Below are 21,292 nucleotides of genomic sequence, written 5' to 3'. Positions count from 1 at the left end.
AACTCGCTTCCCCAAAACTCAAGAAGCTCAAACAACCAAGATTCCGTCTTGAGATCCCAATCCTTGACGATGACTCTCCTTCCTCTCTCTCTCAGCTCGCTTTTTCCATCTTTCATGACTTACCCATCTCGAGAAGAGGCTCTCCCAATGTCAAGCTTCTCTTCCTCTGGCCTGACACTTCTTTCCTCGATTCCGCCGTCAAAGCTTTCCGGTCAGACTCTATCAGCCACATCCCCATGTCCCCTGTTTCAGACTCTGTTACCAAAGCTCTGAGATTTGCTGACGTGGCGGTTTTCATGGCCCCGGAGAGAACGCAGATGGAGGATGTGAGGACGGCGAGTGAAGCTTTTTCTTCAAAACCTGTGGTGATGATCAACCCGAGATGGTTGTTCGAGGAAGAGAAAAGCTTTGGTGATGAGTTCAGTGGCTTTATTGGTTCCTTTGAAGTGATTTATGCGTTCACAGGTTTAGAAGTGAGAGGAGTGTTGAGTAAGCGGAAAGGTGTGATCTTTAAGTGTGTGAGAGATGGTGTTGTGAGTGGAGAGAGATGGAACGTCCTTGTTGAAGAAGAAGAAGGTAATGGAACTTTGAAAGTGGTGTCTCAGTTCAAAGCTAGGCCTTCAATGGATGAAGTTGAGCTTGTTCTCTATAACTTGATGGCTATGAATTCGCCTATCACCAAATCAGCTAAGTTTCTCAAGGATTTGGTTTCAAACATCACTGGGAAGAAGTAATTGGGGTTTTAGAAGTCCAATGTTTAGTAATGTCTTGTTCAGTTTTTCTTGAATTAAGAGAGTTTCCTGTAAAGAATCAATGTTTGCATAGAGAAACCTTACGAGTTCAATCTAATACATCAGTCTCATCCTTGGGCATTGAGCACGCGTTGCAAGGTTAGGTTTGAGGCTTTGAGCATTGAATGCTTTCAGTTTTTGTTTGTCACTACACATCTATTCTTCTCATTGTTGTTGAATTGAATGTGTAAGTTACTCTATGAAGACTTGAAGTCATGTACTTCAACTTATGCGCTTTGCCATGTAACGAATCCGACATGCAAATTTCATTAACTAGGAAGGGCAAGCTTTGTCTGCTCTAAGTCCCAAGAGGTCTTCCGGATCCAATATGAGACAAGTCCATAAATCTAATGTGCTAATGCCAAATTTGAAAAGTTAAGAATGTAAAGAGGAGGCAATCCTGAGGGATTAGTTGTGTCATTTAGCCGGTCACGCCTCAATTTCTCAATTCAAAACATCTTTAATTTGGGTATTATGGGTATGAATTTGCAAATTCACTTGCGGATTCCAACAAATGACACAAATATAGGCATAACGAATAATAATATCACTAGATTTGGACCCGTGTTACAGCACGGGTTAAAATACATTTTATTATTTTTAAAATATTATATATGTAACTGTATATAATATTATTTGGATGCAACTCATGCAAATAATTATTGTAAATATTATTCATGAAATGTAAATTTATTATGTAAGTCTTATATTGTTAATTTTAACCCGTGTTAGAGTATATGAAATTATTAATCCGTGCTAGAGTGTGTCCAGCAGCTTCCGTGCTAGAGTATATAAAAATTTAACTCGTGCTTGAGTTTGTAAGTCTTAAAATTATAATATAAAAACAAAATTCAATCTGTGCTCTAGCATGGTCCTAATTTTTATTGAACGTTATGGTTTTTTAATAAAATCTGTGGAAAGTAAATTTCTAATATTGTGTTTAAGGATCTTTGGAAACAACTTGATATATGACTAAAATCTTCTGAAAATACAGTTTGAAAGATCCATGATTTTATTTATTACCATTAATATATCAATTATCAATTTGGAATATCTCCAATTAAGGTTGCACCCAATATTTAGGTGTAACCATTACTATATGAATTAATCTATAACCTACCTATAACCTATTTGTAATCATTTATAATTAATTAAAAATATAAAGTCTACAAAAACTATATTGTGTACTTCTTTTTATTAAAAAGGAGATCATTTGAAATAACTCCGCGATTATAATTTTAAATTAAATAATATAATTTAATCACTATAATATAAACTATATTGTGTACTTCTCTTTATTTTATATTATAATATAAATAATATAAACTATGTTATGTACTTTTCTTTTATTAAAAAGAAGATCATTTGAAATAACTATGTTGTGATCTTCATGATATATTTGCTCCACGATTTATGGATTTATTATTTATTATCTATATACTCCACGATTTATGGATTTATTATTTATTATCTATATATAAAGAGTTATCTTATGAAGAGTATATGGTTAATGTATATCTTATATATAACCTATTAGTATGCATTTGTAACCATTTATATTTTTTATAAAGTCTACAAAACTTAAGTTGTGTACTTTCCTTTTATTAAAAGGAGGATATCATAAGATTCCAACATTTCTTTTCAAACATAAGTGTGGACTCTACACCACCACATGCTAATGAAACACCAAATGAAACTAAATCAGATCTAATCTGAACCTAAGCTACACATTAATTAGACATTAAACTAAACAGAAGACACGATAAGTACTCTAATCTTCATCAACGGAAGGTTTAAATTAGCATTTCTTATTTGTACAGGTAGCAATTCGCACTTTTGGTGTGTACGGGTATGAAATGGCCATTTTTCCCTATGATGAGTGTAGACAAAGTAAGACATTCTCATACCCTCTCTTCTTTATCTGTCATCATTTCATTGTTCAATTTAAGAACAAAAATAATTAATTAAATTAGATAACAGTATTGTATTAAAATATTAATAAAATCAATATAGTATCTCAAGTTTGAGAGTTCACCGATGGATATGCTCTAACAACCAGTAACAAATATACTTTCACCTTGGTATTCAGTTTTTCCTGAAAAAGAAAAAAAATTGGTGCTTACATGATCGCTCGTTGTTGCAGCTACGTAATAGTCGCAGACCATGACCTAGGTGTGCTCGAGTTTATGTCAGATATCATCTGCTACATGTATGGAACACCCACCGCTTATAGTGTGGTGACTCTCCTGTTTGCTGTGTAAGACAAGGAATCAATGTCTTTTTGTCTGGGTTTATTCCGGCAGAGAATTTGCGTTTCAGAGACAAGTAACTGACCTTCAAGGTTAAAAGTATTTTTTTTTTCTGGCCCAGATAAGCCTTGTTGGGCATTGTGACTGATTTGGTATCACTACAAAAAAAATGTTTGTTTTACATCATTTATTTTATATATTTACATTATTTTAAAATGATTTAAAAATAATTGTATCACTTTAATAAATAATTTACTATTTGTTGATGCAAACAATTTATATCAGTTTATTTCAAACTGATGTTAATATCCAAAAATATTTATATTGATTATTGTAATGGATGTTAATATATATCATTGAAAAACTGATGTTAACATTTAAATCAATTTATTTAAGTGATATTAGTATTTATTTTTTGGTGATGACTTTCAGTTTATGAAAGATTATACAAAAATTTACAATTTTCAAATTAATAATTGGAATATTTCCCGTAATTGTTTTTTTATAGAAAATTTTGATTTTTCAATATTATCTATGAAAATCTTGGTAAGATCTGTTTTCACTAATGATAATAACAAGAAATTGTCATTTACAAAAAGAATAATTAAACAAATAGAAATACAACACAACTAATGCAAACTCATTGCTATCATTCTAAAAAGAAAACTTCATCGCTACCATGATATCATTGTAAATTGACTTAAATAAAGTTTACAAATATATACAAAGATCAGTCTGTTAGGATGATCATACCAGATATTTATTTAAGTCAATTTCAAGTGGTGATTAATTTGATCTGGTTAGGCACGATCCACAAGAGAACCAGCAGGTGAGTATACAAAGACAACAATAAAATAAATTGATCTGGTTAGGCACAATCCACAAGATCAGTCTTTCAGATGATTTGGTTAGGAGATTCTCTCTAGGGAGACAACAACAATAGGGTGACAAGTTATTGATCGAATTTCTAACAAAAGAGAGAGACAACTATGGGTTGACGAGTATATAAACCGACCCAAACCGAAATTAAAATTTTTGTTTTTATTATTCGATCGATTTTGTAACACTTGTGCGAGGCTAAAATTCATACGTGTGCAAATTTCTAATTTGAACGACCTTATCCTCTTTCTCTGCTTTTCCGCATCATCAGCCATGGCTTCTTCGACTCTCTTCAAACTCAATACACAGACATTCAAACCTCTAAACCCATCTTCTCCTTCGTTATGTCCTCCAAGTTCCAGAATCTTCCATCTTCATTTCTCCAAATCACTCTCCCAACAACATTCACGGCTCAGCCACAAACACACCACAACTACTCGTTTCTTCGTTCCTCTCTGTTTCTCACTTCCTTCACCTTCTTCTCCTCCTAACTCCAAAGAAGAAGCCATTCTTCAAGCCAAGACTTGTCTCTCTTCTTGTCTCATCAAACCTTTAAACAACCCAAAACTCGCTTCCCCAAAACTCAAGAAGCTCAAACAACCAAGATTCCGTCTTGAGATCCCAATCCTTGACGATGACTCTCCTTCCTCTCTCTCTCAGCTCGCTTTTTCCATCTTTCATGACTTACCCATCTCGAGAAGAGGCTCTCCCAATGTCAAGCTTCTCTTCCTCTGGCCTGACACTTCTTTCCTCGATTCCGCCGTCAAAGCTTTCCGGTCAGACTCTATCAGCCACATCCCCATGTCCCCTGTTTCAGACTCTGTTACCAAAGCTCTGAGATTTGCTGACGTGGCGGTTTTCATGGCCCCGGAGAGAACGCAGATGGAGGATGTGAGGACGGCGAGTGAAGCTTTTTCTTCAAAACCTGTGGTGATGATCAACCCGAGATGGTTGTTCGAGGAAGAGAAAAGCTTTGGTGATGAGTTCAGTGGCTTTATTGGTTCCTTTGAAGTGATTTATGCGTTCACAGGTTTAGAAGTGAGAGGAGTGTTGAGTAAGCGGAAAGGTGTGATCTTTAAGTGTGTGAGAGATGGTGTTGTGAGTGGAGAGAGATGGAACGTCCTTGTTGAAGAAGAAGAAGGTAATGGAACTTTGAAAGTGGTGTCTCAGTTCAAAGCTAGGCCTTCAATGGATGAAGTTGAGCTTGTTCTCTATAACTTGATGGCTATGAATTCGCCTATCACCAAATCAGCTAAGTTTCTCAAGGATTTGGTTTCAAACATCACTGGGAAGAAGTAATTGGGGTTTTAGAAGTCCAATGTTTAGTAATGTCTTGTTCAGTTTTTCTTGAATTAAGAGAGTTTCCTGTAAAGAATCAATGTTTGCATAGAGAAACCTTACGAGTTCAATCTAATACATCAGTCTCATCCTTGGGCATTGAGCACGCGTTGCAAGGTTAGGTTTGAGGCTTTGAGCATTGAATGCTTTCAGTTTTTGTTTGTCACTACACATCTATTCTTCTCATTGTTGTTGAATTGAATGTGTAATCCTGTTGGAGGCTTACTCTTTGAAGACTTGAAGTCATGTACTTCAACTTATGCGCTTTGCCATGTAACTAATCCGACATGCAAATTTCGTTAACTAGAAAGGGCAAGCTTTTTCTGCTCTAATATGAGCCAAGTCCATAAATCTAATGTGCTAATGCCAAAATTGAAAAGTTAAGAATATAAAGTGTAGGCAATCCTGAGGGATTAATTGTGTCATTTAGCCGGTCATGCCTCAATTTATCTATTCAAAACCTCTTTAATTTGGGTATTATGGGTATGAATTTGCAAATTCACTTGCGGATTCGAACAAATGACACAAATATAGGCATAACGAATAATAATATCATATCATAAGATTCCAACATTTCTTTTCAAACATAGTGTGGAGGACTCTACACCACCACAGGCTAATGAAACACCAAATTAAACTAAACCAGATCTAATCTGAACCTAAAGGCTACACATTAATTAGGACATTAGCTAGCAAACCACAACAACACGATAAACTAATCTAATCTTCATCAACGGAAGGTTTAGAACCACCAGCCTTCTTGGGAAGAAGAAGGTTGTGAATGTTAGGCATCACACCTCCATTAGCAATGGTCACATCACCAAGCAACTTGCTCAGCTCCTCATCGTTCCTCACCGCTAGCTGAATGTGACGTGGCACAATCCTAGTCTTCTTGTTATCCCTCGCTGCGTTCCCAGCCAATTCCAACACCTACACAGATCCAATTCCCAAAACAAACACAAACCGGTTAAAAAATCATTTTTTTATTTAAAAAAATAGAAATTGAAGATCCAAATATGATAATTTACCTCGGCGGCGAGGTATTCGAGAACGGCGGCTAAGTAAACCGGAGCACCAGCACCAACACGTTCGGCGTACTTGCCGTTCTTCAGAAAACGAGCGATTCGACCAACTGGGAATTGGAGACCGGCTTTGCTGCTTCTCGAAGTCGCCTTCTTAGCAACGCCAGATCCAAGGGTTTTGCCACGACCAGCCATTTGTGGTTTCGAAAGAGAGAGATAACAAAAACAAATACGAAAATTTTCAAAGCGAGGGATAACAATACGAGAACTATACAGTGGAGACAAGGCTCTTGGGTGTATATATATATATATTGTGTAGAGAGACGGTTGAGTTGATGCTTGTCCAATAGAAAACAATCACTCGGATCGCTGTGATTGCCGTTGGATTATATTTAAGATCGACGGTTCATAATCGACAGTTCTGGATTTACCTTTTGTTTTGAACTACACAGGTGGATCCACGTTAAAATGCTGCGTTGACGAAAATACCCTTCTGTCTGAAAAATACAGCAAATTTGATATACAATAAATTTTGAAATCTAACAAATCCTATATACTTCCTCTCTCCATAATAAATTGATTTTTTTTGACATTATTACACATATTAAAAAAAAATTAAATTTTAATTATCAATTAATTTATAATTATTTTTTAGTAGATAGATAAAATATAAACCATTAGATAAATGTCATCTGGAAAAAAATATAAACTAGAAAAATCATTTTAATCTTTTTATCTATAAAATCAATGTTTGAAAAACAAAATATTTTACACATTAATCTATAAGAGACAAATGAAGTATATTTTATTATTAATACTATATAATATAATAATTTATTCTTATAAATAAATATAACTAATTAATAAAATTAAATATATTTAAATTTTTATATGATATGATCTTAAATATATTAATTAGAAATCTTCAAATTTAAGATAACATATAAAATAAATATTTTCAAGCTAAATCACATTATTTATTAATGAGAGACTTATTAAGTCTCTAAAAGTACAAAAAAATAATAGATTACTAAAATACACTAAAAATAATAATGTTATATTAGTGGAATTTTTTAAAGCATCAGGTGAAATATTGTATCATACATGCTAAGTAACAATTACAGGTTAGGTAATTAAACCATAGATAGAATCAATTGTTTTTTGACTTTGAAAATGGAACTTATACTATATGTATTCATGTATTTGTTGAATATTATGACGTGGCATACTAATTTTCAAAGTGACAACTCATACACGTTATTAACATTTACCATATTTTTAGCTATTATATAAGCAGAGATATTAACACAACTCTTTTCACTTATGTAGTCAATCAATATCATCAACAATAAAAAAAATACTAGTTACTAAAATATTGCAAAGAGATATATATATACGACAAAGAAGCCACCTCTTCTTTCGCGTCAACCCAAATCAAGAACGCCTCTAAAATAAAATAAAAAATTATGGAGTCTCCGGTGGAGAGGAGCGGCAACGACGTCCGACAACCGTTGCTAGATAAAATCCCGGCGAAGAAAGAAGCGGAAGGAGAGGAGAGATTATGCATAGACGAGATGTTACAGAGATATTGCGGCGAGTTCGGGAGGTGGCAGATGAAACACTTTGTTTTGACGTGTCTTGCTTGGGCTTTAGAGGCGTTTCACACGATGGTTATGATATTCGCCGATCAAGAGCCCGAGTGGAGATGCGTCGGGTCGGATTGTCGGGTCGGGTCTTCGACTTGTGGTATGGATCCGAGTTCTTGGGAATGGACGGCGGGTAAAGGAAGCTCCACCGTGTCGGAGTGGGGTTTGATTTGCGGCGAGAAGTATAAGGTTGGTCTCGTTCAAGCTCTCTTCTTCGCCGGATGCATGATCGGTAAGTTTTTTTTTATCTCTTCTAAGTTTTGTTTTTTATTTTAACCAGAAAATAACAGCTGTTTCCTGAAAATATATTTCACGTCGAATTCAATTTTTAAAAAAAGATAATGATAGCAAACAAAAAATGAAATTAATCTGTTAAATGTTTTTTAAGTTTTAACTTAACTAAAGAAACTTTGATTATTTTCTTAAGAAAAATCATAAAATACATAATTTGGGTTGTTGTTTGTAATATATAGTTTTCCGAGTGTGTATCTAATTCGATAACGACCAAAAGTTTACTCTAAACTCTTTAACATTTTAACATTTTAACATTTTAAGTGGATTTGTCTCTTTTCAAGTTTTTTGGTTTTTTGTGTGCTTGCTTACTGCTTAGTATATTGGATCCAACATTGGCTTGAATCTGGATCCTTCCCAGTTGTATACCACGTGCCCTGATCACATGAATCTTTTATGATTTATCCAGTTTTTAGAAAATAACACTATAGAGTAAAGGATATGTACCTCACTTTTTTTCCGATATATACCTCTCATTTTATAATACTAGAAAATTTTGAATGAATAGATAATGCTTTTACCCATAATATTTATTAGGCGGTTCAAATTCACGCACACAAAAAAAAAAGTGATTGGCGATAAAAGAAAAGATAGACTTTGATTCGTATGCTTGGTGCTAAAAAACAAAACAGTTAAAATGACAAGAATGTAAATTATACATTCATACTGACTAAAGGAGTTACGTTGAGGTGTGACTGACTAAAGGAGTTACGTTGATCACATTCTATATTATCTTGTTGGCTTTTTGGGGATAAAAAGTCATAATTTCCTGCTTTAATATTCGTTGAATTGATCTGTAAAGTTGAAAAACACACAAAAATATCTCTCTTGGCATGGCGTGCGCCTGTCTGGGTTATACCACCGCTTCGGCTTTAAAATCATGATTCACCTAACATCATTTCACACGTTCATCCCACCTCTTTTGTTTTCTTGAAATAGCTAGGTTTTATCTCACATGACTACATGAGTATACTTTTAGTACAGGCCACCTCTTTTGTTTTCCTGAAATAGCTAGGTTTTATCTCACATGACTACATGAGTATACTTTTAGTAGAAAAATAAGTAGTTTTCTTAAGAAATTTCTATCGATGTTAATTTGTTAATTAATCTTTGAAATATGTTCGACTATTCATAGTTTTTTTTTTTTTTTAGAGCATGTTATGATCTTGTTTAAGACACAATTTACATTAGGATGCTATTTATGAATACGACAACATCACGTTCACATTTGAAACAAACGTGTAGCCAAAGACACATCTAGTTCTACTACATGTCTAGCTACTTGCATAAACAAACAAAATAATCATTACAATATGACCTCGATCGTTACTAATATTGGCTCATATAATGACAATAGAAAAACCAAAAGTTGTATACCTTATTTTGGCTTATGTTTAGATTAGTTTATTAAAAAGAGACAGTTTGGCTCTAGATGATCCAATCTCTGCATTTGATACATATCACATAATTAATAGGATATACCAAGGAATATCCAATTAGAGTTGCATACTAGTCAATTTATGTTCCATGAAAGTTGAAGATATCGTTTTCATATAAATAGCAGAAAAATGATTGTGAAACATTGGTCCAACATATCTCAAAAAAGTACTTCGTTTTTTAGACCATACATTCCTTATGGTCCCCTATGAACTTGTCAAATCTTTTTGATAAGTCTTTAACCAAAGTTTTAAACTGTTTTTTTTTACTATTGTATAACTTTTTGTTACCCTACATTTATTGGTTACAAATATGGCTTAATTAATTATAGGTGTGATGACTTAATTATGTGCAGGTGCGGGAGTATTCGGACATCTATCAGACTCGAAGCTAGGAAGAAAAGGCTCACTAACAGTCGTCTGCATTATTAACTCAATCTTCGGAATCGCGACAGCTTTCTCCCCAAACTACTGGACCTATGTGGTTCTCCGGTTCTTGACAGGTTTCAGCACCGGTGGTGTAGGCCTAACCGCGTTTGTCCTAGCCAATGAACCCATAGGACCGAGCAAACGCGGTGTAGCCGGAATGTCAACTTTCTACTTTTTCTCTGGCGGCATTGCAGTTCTATCCGGCATTGCTTACGTTTTCAGATCATGGAGGGAGCTTTTCATAGTGTCTTCGTTACCCTCTCTCTTGTTCCTAATCATTGTTATCCCATTCATCTCCGAGTCCCCTAGGTGGTATCTCGTGAGAGGCAAAGTTGACGAGGCGATGAAGCTGATGCATTGTATCGCTAAAACGAACGGGCGTCACATTCCCGATGGAGTCACTCTTGCTGTAGACGACGACGTGGAAGATAAAAACGGAGAGAGGAATAATACTGCTGTTGAGGGTTCGCTCAAAGATGTTATACTGTCGCCTCTCACGCGGATCAGACTTCTCATTACAGTTGCCATAAGTTTCACGGTCTCGATTGTGTACTACGGACTAAGCCTCAACGTAGTCAACCTCAAGACCAATCTCTACCTCAACGTCTTTGTCAACGCGGTGGCGGAGATGCCCGCGTTTGCTATAACAGCGGCTTTCCTAGACAAGTACGGGAGGAAACCGCTGTCTATAGGGACGCAGTGGTTCAGCTGCGTCTTCTGCCTAGCCGGATTCGCTATATGGGGAGCTGGTACATGGAAGTCGGTTAGAATGGTTGCAGGGGTTTTAGGGATATTTGGGATGGCCGGAACGTACAATCTTCTGTTCATATATATAGCTGAACTGTTTCCTACGGTGGTGAGGAACGCGGCATTGGGCTGCGCTACTCAGGCGTCTCAAATGGGAGCGATCCTGGCGCCTTTTGTGGTGGTTTTAGGGGATGAGTTACCGTTTGGGGTGTTTGCTGTTTGCGGGTTAGTGGGAGGTGGGCTTGCGTTTTACTTGCCGGAGACGTTGAACAAGCCCTTGTATGATACAATGTTTGGGATGCACGAAGCTGAGAGTAACAGAGGAGGCAGAGAAGAAGTAGTAGTGTGTTAAAAGCAACGGAATCAACAACACTTAGACATGAAGACACAAATAAAGATCTTAGGGATAGGTGTTTTCAAATGTCGAATTGTTTTGTACGTTGTGATTTTTGCGTTAAGGTTTTTGGGTTTTGAATGGTGAAGGGCGTTGATAAATAAGGTTAACATTGATTTTAGTGAACACGTTCATGGTTTTGCCAACACTTTTCTATGAACAGAGCAAAGACAAATAACATAGATGTGACAGATCCTGTTTGCAAAAGAAAAATAAATAAATAAATAATGGATCGATGCCAAACTCAACATTCGTAAACAAATTAACAACTTATATGTAAATGACACGATGGAGGATTTATCAGAATCAGCCTACAACACCAGGAGGCTTAACATCTTCAGCAACAGGAGCGGCTCCATTAACGTTGGATGAGAGTCCACCTACAAGCGTAGGAATAGGAATTTGTGCATTGGTTCCATCAACAGGAATAAGGGTAATGTTAAACCCAGCCGGAACAGTAACTGTAAAACCATCAGCCTGAATGTCAACTTTGAACGCAGGTACTACGGGTCCATTAAAGCGAAAAACAGCTTCCATCTTCGGAGATCAGATCAGAGAATTTAGGATTCAAGCGGTGAAGAAAATGATCAAGGAGAAAGAAGTTAAGACTGTCAAAGTAGGTTAAGGAAAAAAAAAAAACAAACATCGTTCACAAACTAAATTGGGTTGGGCTACAAGGTAAATGGGCCAGTGCAGGAAAAGAATAAATTTAAAAACAATATTAATGTTATTTTGAGACAGAACTAACATCTGGTTCCATGGCCCAATGGATAAGGCGCTGGTCTACGAAACCAGAGATTCTGGGTTCGATCCCCAGTGGAATCGTATATTACTTTTTGTTTTTCCGACCAAAATACTAATATTATGTCGCAGCGGTATGACACAAGGCCGAAGCCGCAGCCGCAAAACAGAAATTGGGGCTTTTTCTATGAACCAATAGATTTCATATTAAACCAAAATTTTGCGTTGTTTTTGCTTTGTCGCAGAAGAAAAACAAAAAGGGTTGAATCGACGATTTAAGAAAATCCCAACTCCAAAGCATCCTCCTTTTTCTTTCTCGTTTTGTTTAATTTGGAGTTGAAGAACATCAAAGGGCTACAAGTTAAGAAATTCGTAAACAAACCTTTGGCTTTTATTTGTTATGAAACGAGGATACCCTGATTCTCCTTCAAGCTCTGGTCCTCCCTCTTCTTCCAGATTCAAATCTAATCCCGAAGGTTTCGTTTCCCTCTTCCTCCTCCTCCTCCTCCTCCTCCTCCTCCTCCTCTCTACATAATCTGGCCTCCTTGTGTTCTGTTGATTGGATTCAAGTTATACAGGAGTTTTGTTTTATTCCTTGCTAGTTTCTCCTTTGGAGTATAGAGTTGGTTTTGCTAACCCGTTGGAAAAAGTTTCGTTCTTTATAGTTTCTATCCCCTCTAGTGTTAACTGTGTTGTTCTGCTTGTCTTGTTCGAGTTTTAGTTCAAGCTTTCACTTGGATTCTTATAGATTTTATCAAAATGACTATGATTGTAAAGCTTAAAAGTTATATTCTTTCTTTCAGGTGATTCTCAGTTTCTGGAAGATGAGACCACTAAGAATTTTGCTCGGAAAGTTGCTGATCATTACAGTCGGAGAACTAACCAAACATTGGAAGAGCGAGAAGCTAGTCCTATCATTCATTTGAAGAAACTTAACAACTGGGTTGGTTTTACTCATTTTAACACCACCTTCTTCTCTACGGGGACACTTCAACTTGTATTAATTTGTTTCTTCTTCTTATTCTTTCAAACAGATTAAAAGTGTGTTGATCCAGCTTTATGCTCGTCCTGACGATGCTGTCCTCGATCTTGCCTGTGGAAAGGTTCCTCTCTTCTTAAAAACATATCTTCTTGTTTATTTCAATATTGTTAATATCTCAAAACGTTTTCTAATGTATTGAATCTACCAGGGTGGTGATTTGATCAAGTGGGACAAAGCGAGGATCGGGTACTATGTTGGGATCGATATTGCTGAAGGGTCGGTAAGTTGACTAGCTTAATAATAGCTGTATCTTTTTTTGCATATCTTTCATATCTCTCTATCTGAAAATTGCTTATATGTTACACTTGATATCAGATTGAAGATTGCCGCACGCGTTATAATGGTGATGCAGACCATCATCAGCGGCGTAAAAAGTTCAGTTTTCCGTCCCGTTTACTATGTGGGGATTGTTTTGAGGTATTATGAGAACAACACCCTTCTAGTAGTTCAGGGATCTCGATTATATATTGACATGATATGAGTCAAATGACCAGATGCATATGCAACAGCAAACTCAAAAGTTCATTTGCTTGACGATTTTGTAAGTCCTAATAGTGGAATTGCATTTCAATGATTACAGGTAGAGCTAGACAAGATTCTTGAAGAGGATGCCCCTTTTGATATATGCAGTTGTCAGGTCTCATATATTTTGATCGCCTTTCTGTTTTCAAATTACTGATTCCCACTGGTATTTGATGAAGAGCGTTTGGTGAAATAAGGTTAATGGTGTAGTTATAGATTCTAAAGCTACCAAGTTCTTGCTTATTTGTAGTTTGCTATGCATTACTCATGGACTACTGAGGCACGAGCACGACGAGCTTTGGCAAATGTTTCAGCTTTACTCCGTCCTGGAGGTGTCTTTATCGGAACAATGCCAGATGCCAATGTTATTATAAAAAAACTCAGAGAAGGTTCTTTTTCTTTTGCTTCGTTGCTTAGAATTTGATCTGTGGATTTTGGTAAATTAATCTGTTCTTTGTTGTATACTGAATTTGCAGCTGAAGGTTTGGAGATTGGTAATAGTGTATACTGGATTCGTTTTGGTGCAGAGTATTCCCAAAAGGTGATCATTGTTTGTCCATAGCTTTATCTTTTTAACGTTTAGCGCAAAGTTATCTCTGCTGTGGTTCTGATGTTGATATTTGTTATATATGGTTCAGAAATTCAAATCTAGCAGCCCCTTTGGTATCGAATACGTGTTTCATCTTGAGGTACATAATTTATCTACAATTTTCTGGAGTTATTCACTTAGTCTACCTCAGAAACTTAAGCATTTAAAAAAAAAAGCTTTGGTGTATATTAATTGTACAACACAAGGAGCAATTCGATGGAGGTTTACCAAAATCTTTCCTGTTAGTTTTGCTGTATTAAAGTAAATGTAACATATGAATTTGTAATGTAGGATGCTGTTGATTGCCCTGAATGGATTGTACCCTTTAACGTCTTCAAGTCTTTAGCAGAAGAGGTAATTGCTTGATCTCGTGTTAACTAGAAAACTCTCTAATTGCCAAAATCACTGGTTTAGATTTGTGAGAGTGACATTGTCCCATGATTTTTTGGATAGTATGATTTAGAGTTGGTATTTGTGAAGAACTCCCACGAGTTTGTCCATGAGTATATGAAAAAGCCAGAGTTTGTGGAACTCATGAGAAGGCTTGGTGCTTTGGGTGATGGTAACAATGATCAGAGTAAGTCTTTGTTCATATTATCCGTTTAATTCTAATCAAATGCGATAAAAACATAACTGACTCGACAAATCTTTTTCCAGGCACATTATCAGCTGATGAATGGGAAGCTGCATATCTATACCTCTCCTTTGTCTTGAGGAAGGTTTGTCTTCTTTTATCGTTTTTCGATTTTCACATTTCCTATTTCCATTGGTTATGTTTTATAAATGGTGGGGTTTTACAGAGGGGAGAATCAGATGGAGCTCGAAGGAGTGGGCGGAGGAAGAATGGGAAAATGAACTTATCAAAAGACGATGTTTTGTATATCGATAACTGAAGTGTGAGAGACTGTTCCATTACATACCAGTGTCTCAAGTCTCTGTTTTGGTCTCACTTTGTTCTCTTATGCTGTAGGCCATTTTGAATTGAGAGATTGGTTTACATAAGAAAAATCTGCCCCCTTCACAAAGAAAGAAGATGACAAGAAGCCTAATAATACGAATAGTTGTTGGAACACTTGTGTTTTCAAGTGTGTAGGCTTTTAATATACCATCAGGATGATGAACATGATAACCATCATGGCATTATTCATGACTTGTATTATGATGTATTTGCAGCGTACTTTTGTTTACAAAGGTCGATGGCTTTTTATTTGTATTACTATACACTGAGATTATATTCACTGTGAACTTGACGAAATTGAGAAAGATTCAAGTTTTTGTTATGTTATTCTGTTGCTTTCGATCTCACTTTTGACTCTCGTGTGGTTAAAACTTAAACAAGAAAATTATAAGAGGCAAGATTTACGCGTTATCTGGTTGTCCTTACCAAACTCTTACATAGAACAAGGACAAAAAAGTTTCTAATTTAGCTTAAACAACTCAGAGAACAAGCGAAACTTTAATCACGACTTGTTGTCTTTATTTTCTCTTAATCTCAATGTATGTTCAAAGCATGTTCTTTCCATACAAAGATCTCGACTCTCGAGTGGTATTAACAGACCAGAAACACATTCGAACATGTGACTCTGTTTGGTTCTCTTTTTTTCTGTTGGAACTTTCTGCTTTGCTCAGTCTCTTCGCTTAAGATTGAAACAATCGAACCCTCTGGTTGGTTTAGTGTGTTCTTTCTTTTCAAATATTTCTAAGACCTTCCGTTCCAATTTTGAAGTTTCGAACCATTCTCATATTATGAATTTGCAGATTTTTTTCCTTTTTAAAAATCTGTTAAAAGCTGAAGAACATCACAAATGGTTTCTTAAATACACAAAGACTTTTGTCGGTTCGAAGAATAGAGGTTAACCTAAATAACCTAACAGATCCAAACACACTCTGCCTAACGTAATTTGGTAGGATAAGAAATGAATTACTTTATGTAGACTAATTGATACCAAGATCACGTCAATGTTTAATGCGAGTAATTATACGAGAAGGTTTAGTTATATTAATATTGCATATATACTACTAAGCTCACAATTTTACATATATCTTTCAAAATCTGAGAACTATTCAAAAATGTAAAATTATAAATATGACCCATTTGGACAAATAATAATATTACATAACTAATACTACTACATGTTTCAATATTTGCACCAATTATTTAACACCGACAACATCATTTGGCTTGTATCGGTCTCACTAGCAACATCGTTTATCATGTTGTTGTAAGCATCCGAAGTCTAATAACAAAGATATAATTCTGTTTGGTACGAAAAGCTATAAATATCTCTCTAGAGTAGGCAAACAAAATACTTTTTTTACAAAAATTTATAGGTTAATCATTATGTGATAATCAAATGCACAAAGTCCAATTATTAATGTTAATTAAAGACGTTACTTTCTCTTTAAGATGATACTACTACTATTCAATTAAGTAAGCTTAGTCTGAAGAATATAATCAATCATAGCAGATCGAGAAAAGTAGAACAAAAAAGTCACTCCATTATTTGCTCTCTTCGTCCTGTTATAATCAATTATTTTTTCCTTTTTTCCTTAACTTGTTTTTTATTGGTCAATCAAAATAATTTATTTTAAATTATGTATATTTTTGATGATGCAAGAATGAGGTATTGCTATCATGCGGTCACAACAACTTCGATCTAATGCTTTACTAACCATTTGTTCACATATCGACGATTCTCCTCGTACTTTTGATTATGAAGAATTAGAAGTACAAAAACACCATTTATGTATCATCAATAAATAATCCTCTACGTTTAGATGTTAGAAGTTGGCTTATCGTCCGACTGATAAGAGTTGTATATCATTAGTTAAAAAAATTACTAGATGTATATATATATAGCTACAAATCGAAAGATCTATCTATCTTCGTTTATAATTATTTCATATATGTACTAATTATATTAGACATCAAAACTAATACAAGTAGCATAATTTTTGTAAATGTAGTTTTGAACAATTGATTCGAGATTGTCACCTAACTCCCTTTTAATAATAACGATTTGAATAAGAAGAAGTGAGCCCGTATAGTAAAGGTCGAGAGAATGTTCGGACAGAGGTGTCCGGTAGAGTTGTCCATATCACTTCTATGATATCTTTTTTTATTTGTCATTTTTTTTTTTTGGGTTCAGAAGAGTCAATTTTATATTGTTGTTGATACTGATAAGATGAATGTTTAAAAGATATTTTTGTTGGAAGCACTAGTTTTATAAAATGATATGTCAACTCCTAAAAAGGATATGTATTATGTTATATTACATATTTATGTCTTTGTTGACTTAATAAGTTGTAACCTGTCATACTGTGATTTTTTAGAAACGACCCATAATTTTTTATTTAAACTCTTTCATCTTTCCACGAAGATAAACAGATGATCCATTCAATTGACACATTTACCCGAACTTTCGGAGAAGAAACTCAATCCAATTCATGAAAGTTCAGTTTTGTATTTTCAATATATAAGTGTTTAAAAATTGAATCAAAAAATTATTTTAGCTAACATGATTATTTATGAACCATCGGAATACAACCAATTTGGAATGAGTCAACTCGTATTCACCCCTATCAGAGTCATTATCAAATAATATATTACTCACGAGAGGATAAGCAAGTTTTTGTAGATATGTCAACCCCTATTTATATACTAATTAAAAACAGAAATCGATTAATTAGCTCTAGAAAGAAGAATTATGATTTGGTCTACATCTGTGGGGTTAGGACGGGTGGGAAAGTTGGTGACGATGAATACATTATGGTTTATTTAGAAATTATCAGCTCGATTATTAATCTTTTCACTTAATACTTTCATGGCATATTTAAATAAGATGTTATTTAATTAAACGAATAACACTAGTCTTCTTACAAAATCTTACTTCTGATCAGAGTACGTTTTGCTCAAATGATATTACATGTATAATAAATAATATTACATAATTATATGATTTTTTTTCTTTTACCATAAAGATATAAGATTTCAATGTTCTTGGAAGTCTATTCGAACAAATTAAAACCACAAGTAAACATGCAAAGTTGAGTCATTTGTGATTTAATCAGGGCTTAGTTTAGATTACAAGTAAAATAGAAGAATGAGGGAGTGGGGTTTGTTTTCTTTAATTAGTAATAGCAAATACATGATGTTCTTAAAAAAAAAAAACAAATTATGTTTATATCAGAACGAGATTTGATTGTTACGTTTTCCTTTAAACTAAAGAACATAAATCCTGATTACTCCAAGAGGAAACACGTTTATGATAGTTCTAACAACATATCAGAACTATAATATGGAATTATCCAAAGGTAGAAGTCATCAATCTAGATATGAACTCTACCACTAGCTGACCTAAATATATATATATAACTTTTACATATTATTAATTTTGTACGCATGTTAAATTTTTAACACAATAAACAATTTAATTAGTATAACATTTTGTGTGGGGCAAGATATGCTACTAGAATAAGCAAGTAGGGCGGGGATATGATTGAAACAAAGAAAAAACAAAACAAACAAAATAATGAAGCAATCGACGAATTAAGTGCGCAAATTAAAATTGTAATTAATTAATTCGTATATTTAATATCTTAAGGTAGTTGAAAAAATTAAGATATTTAATATGATATTACAAAAAGGAGTTTTGTCACGTTATGACTTATACAAGACATATCGAGACAGACAACAATTCCATTTGATCAATGCCCAAGTGGAAGTCTTAGCTGTTTCTATTTCCTTCAGTTTTTGTTTCTTCTTCTTCTTCTTCTTTCGTCTCAGTGCTTATGGGCGGCTTGTATTACTAATTTACTATTCAAATAATATTATTGCATACATGCTTGTATATACAAATATGCTTTAAGACATAACTTTATACATCAGCATAAATGAACTATTCCCTCGTACATGCACTTACTTACTAAGATACTAGAATATAATCCGTGCTAGAGCACAGATTAAAATTATTTTCTTTTGTTTATTTGGTAATTTTTATTTAAAACTATCGTATATGTGATTATTTTATTTATTTTAAAAGGTTTTTTAGATAAAATACTATGGCATGAAATCATATACTGAATATGACTTATGAAAGTAATATCAAGTTTGTAAGATATATTATAGTATATCTAAATTACGCAGATTAAGTTGTGTGATAATTTTATTTGACTTTTTAGTGTTTACAATTATATATTGTATTTTAATTGTTAATTCTATGATTTCATTAACATATAGTATAGCGCATATTAATTTTAGGACCAAATATGTAACGTATGTTTGTCAAAATTATCGTGACCGAGAAAGCCTACCAAACAACATTATCCCACAACTTAAATTTAATCCGAAAAATCATATTTTTGAAATTTTAACTCATGCTCTAGCAAGAAATCATATTACTTGAAATTTTTTTCATATTATAGTGACATATTATTGATCCGTGCTATAACAAATCAAATTAGAGTGTTTATAATTTTAACTTTTTGATCTATCATATATCTATGATATTCTGAAAATTATCAAATTAAACTATTTTTAAAAATTCCAAATTAAATTATTTAAAAAGTTTATCATAGTATATAAAACTATATAATTCAACAAAAGAAATATATGAAATTAATTTAAATATTCAAATTTTAACCCCTTACTCAGTCAAAATTTTCTGATAAAATTAGGTAAGATTTTATTTTTTAGTATAATCGGAAATCACTTGTAATCTACAGAAGAGTGATTAATTTCTATTAATTTTTGAGATTTTTTTTGTCTATATATGGTTAGTTAATTATTCTTTGAGATTTTATTTTATTCTTTGGAATATCTTTTTAAGTGGATCATAATCCTAAATCTATATATAACCTATCAAATAATTAATTTATATAACCTATTAAATAATTAATCTTAGTTATAACTTATATTAATATTATATGATCTATCAATTTGAGGTCGTGTACTTCCGTTTTATTTAAAAAAGGATTATAATGATAATAATACCACCAATGATAAAAATTACAAACAAAAACCTATAAATCCAAAATCTAAAGCAAATATATAATTGAAAAGATAAACAGTAAACACAAATAACAACTAATAATGCTTAGTCGGAGGCTTTATGTCATGGAGGTGATGGTTTTGTATGTTTGATTGGCTTTATGACTGTACACGTTTTGTTCTTTCATAACGTATTCTATTTAAAAATAAACTTAGAAGGTGTGTGAGTTTAATAAGTACACGAATAAAAGTGAGTCCATATTTAACCATATTCTGTTTTATAATCAAATTTCGAGCTGTGAAGGGAGAAAAAGACCTTTTCTAAGATAATCAGTTTCTAAGAATTTCTTCCTTACTAATCTAGGATTTAACGTTTAACCTCTTTCCTACTACTCCTGTTAAGAATCAGAGTTATTAAATTCCCAGCAAACCAGTTCTCACGTGGGTTACAATTTTAGATTGACAGTGATCTGAAACTTGCATCATTGTTATCCAAACTGTGTAGGTTGCTCCTGAGGAACTAGATAGCTACTTCTTCCTAACCACCCTATCAGATAAGTTTTCGGAGATCTCTGATCCGAGAGATACATTGTGGGTTTCCTTTATGGGTTTGAGAAGACGGTTGTATCTTGCATCGTGACGATTCCCCAGTGGTGCTCTCATCAAAACCAGTGTCTCGTTGCTTCACATGTCCCTCAAGACCAGATTCCGTATGGTTTGAAGCCAATTGGCATGATACGCACACAAAGTCCTGAAATAGAAACCTTGACGCCATGGGACGCCATCTTCCACTGCTCCCACAATGTAACACCCGCAAACCAATTTTTGGTATTTTGGTAAGGGTGTCGATCGACACCTTCTAGTGAGGCATCGATCGACACCAATTGTGGCCGGTTTGGTCGGTTCAATTTTAATTGTCTGGTTTGCGTGGTTGGTTTAGAGAATTCCTAAAATCGAGTTTTAGAGGAAGAAAACGACCTAGGGTCGTGTTGTTTTAGGTTATTCGCCGTTTTTGAGAGAAAACACAAAGAGAGAGTGTTCTTGAGCTTTTGGGAAGAGATTGAGAGATTCCTTGCTGTTCTTGGGAGATCTAAGGCTGGGAAGGTGTTAGAAGCTTGCTAGGAGTGAGGGAATTCGTTCTTGTTGGTCAGAATCTTCTTGAAAGAGGTGAGTGCATGACCATGGCT

At 34.2% G+C, this 21,292-nt stretch overlaps 5 protein-coding genes and 1 non-coding gene across 7 annotated transcripts in view; 5 read left to right on the top strand and 1 right to left on the bottom strand.

Moving 5' to 3' along the window:
* Positions 1-939, top strand: part of LOC104746484 — a 7,175-nt gene extending 6,236 nt beyond the window's left edge. The window contains exon 2 of the mRNA XM_010467969.2: positions 41-939. Coding sequence (XP_010466271.1) covers positions 237-734 — 498 coding nt within the window. The 5' untranslated portion in view covers positions 41-236 and the 3' untranslated portion in view covers positions 735-939. The remainder of the gene's footprint in view (positions 1-40) is intronic.
* On the top strand, positions 4,120-5,482 carry LOC104746485. Its single transcript, XM_010467970.2, has one exon. The coding sequence runs from the start codon at positions 4,193-4,195 to the stop codon at positions 5,216-5,218; it is 1,026 nt and encodes a 341-aa protein (XP_010466272.1). The 5' UTR covers positions 4,120-4,192; the 3' UTR covers positions 5,219-5,482.
* Positions 5,789-6,559, bottom strand: LOC104746483 (probable histone H2A.2). The gene is made up of 2 exons (XM_010467968.2): positions 6,286-6,559; positions 5,789-6,187 (listed from the first exon to the last, which is right to left on the bottom strand). The coding sequence occupies exons 1-2, from the start codon at positions 6,472-6,474 to the stop codon at positions 5,978-5,980; spliced, it is 399 nt and encodes a 132-aa protein (XP_010466270.1). The 5' UTR covers positions 6,475-6,559; the 3' UTR covers positions 5,789-5,977.
* LOC104746482 (organic cation/carnitine transporter 4) lies at positions 7,632-11,382 on the top strand. The gene is made up of 2 exons (XM_010467966.2): positions 7,632-8,157; positions 10,009-11,382. Exons 1-2 carry the CDS (start codon positions 7,746-7,748, stop codon positions 11,178-11,180), a joined length of 1,584 nt encoding a protein of 527 aa, XP_010466268.1. The 5' UTR covers positions 7,632-7,745; the 3' UTR covers positions 11,181-11,382.
* TRNAR-ACG lies at positions 11,975-12,047 on the top strand. The gene has a single exon. It is a non-coding gene; the product is annotated as a tRNA-Arg (tRNA).
* On the top strand, positions 12,097-15,410 carry LOC104746481 (mRNA cap guanine-N7 methyltransferase 1). Of its 2 annotated transcripts, XM_010467965.2 has the most exons (14): positions 12,097-12,439; positions 12,767-12,906; positions 12,998-13,066; positions 13,154-13,225; positions 13,321-13,422; positions 13,586-13,642; positions 13,778-13,916; positions 14,004-14,068; positions 14,166-14,216; positions 14,408-14,470; positions 14,570-14,693; positions 14,774-14,835; positions 14,917-15,012; positions 15,087-15,410. In XM_010467965.2, exons 1-13 carry the CDS (start codon positions 12,364-12,366, stop codon positions 15,007-15,009), a joined length of 1,113 nt encoding a protein of 370 aa, XP_010466267.1. In that variant the 5' UTR covers positions 12,097-12,363; the 3' UTR covers positions 15,010-15,012; positions 15,087-15,410. The 2 variants fall into 2 exon arrangements, with proteins under 2 accessions (XP_010466267.1, XP_019092045.1); XM_019236500.1 differs by having other exon boundaries at positions 14,917-15,410.

This window comes from Camelina sativa, chromosome 15 (assembly GCF_000633955.1).
Source record: "Camelina sativa cultivar DH55 chromosome 15, Cs, whole genome shotgun sequence".
NCBI classification, from domain to species: domain Eukaryota; kingdom Viridiplantae; phylum Streptophyta; class Magnoliopsida; order Brassicales; family Brassicaceae; genus Camelina; species Camelina sativa.
Note: the sequence above shows the minus strand (reverse complement) of the source record. Positions and strands in the feature narration are given on the sequence as shown.

Bases quoted from the DNA above. Each gene is read 5' to 3' on its own strand.
- LOC104746485 (XM_010467970.2), top strand. From the start codon at position 4,193: ATGGCTTCTTCGACTCTCTTCAAACTCAATACACAGACATTCAAACCT.
- LOC104746483 (XM_010467968.2), bottom strand. From the start codon at position 6,474: ATGGCTGGTCGTGGCAAAACCCTTGGATCTGGCGTTGCTAAGAAGGCG. The intron at 6,188-6,285 runs GTAAATTATCAT...GGATCTGTGTAG, and splicing joins TCGAATACCTCGCCGCCGAG to GTGTTGGAATTGGCTGGGAA.
- LOC104746482 (XM_010467966.2), top strand. From the start codon at position 7,746: ATGGAGTCTCCGGTGGAGAGGAGCGGCAACGACGTCCGACAACCGTTG. The intron at 8,158-10,008 runs GTAAGTTTTTTT...AATTATGTGCAG, and splicing joins CTTCGCCGGATGCATGATCG to GTGCGGGAGTATTCGGACAT.
- LOC104746481 (XM_010467965.2), top strand. From the start codon at position 12,364: ATGAAACGAGGATACCCTGATTCTCCTTCAAGCTCTGGTCCTCCCTCT. The intron at 12,440-12,766 runs GTTTCGTTTCCC...TCTTTCTTTCAG, and splicing joins ATTCAAATCTAATCCCGAAG to GTGATTCTCAGTTTCTGGAA. The intron at 14,471-14,569 runs GTAATTGCTTGA...TTTTTTGGATAG, and splicing joins TCAAGTCTTTAGCAGAAGAG to TATGATTTAGAGTTGGTATT.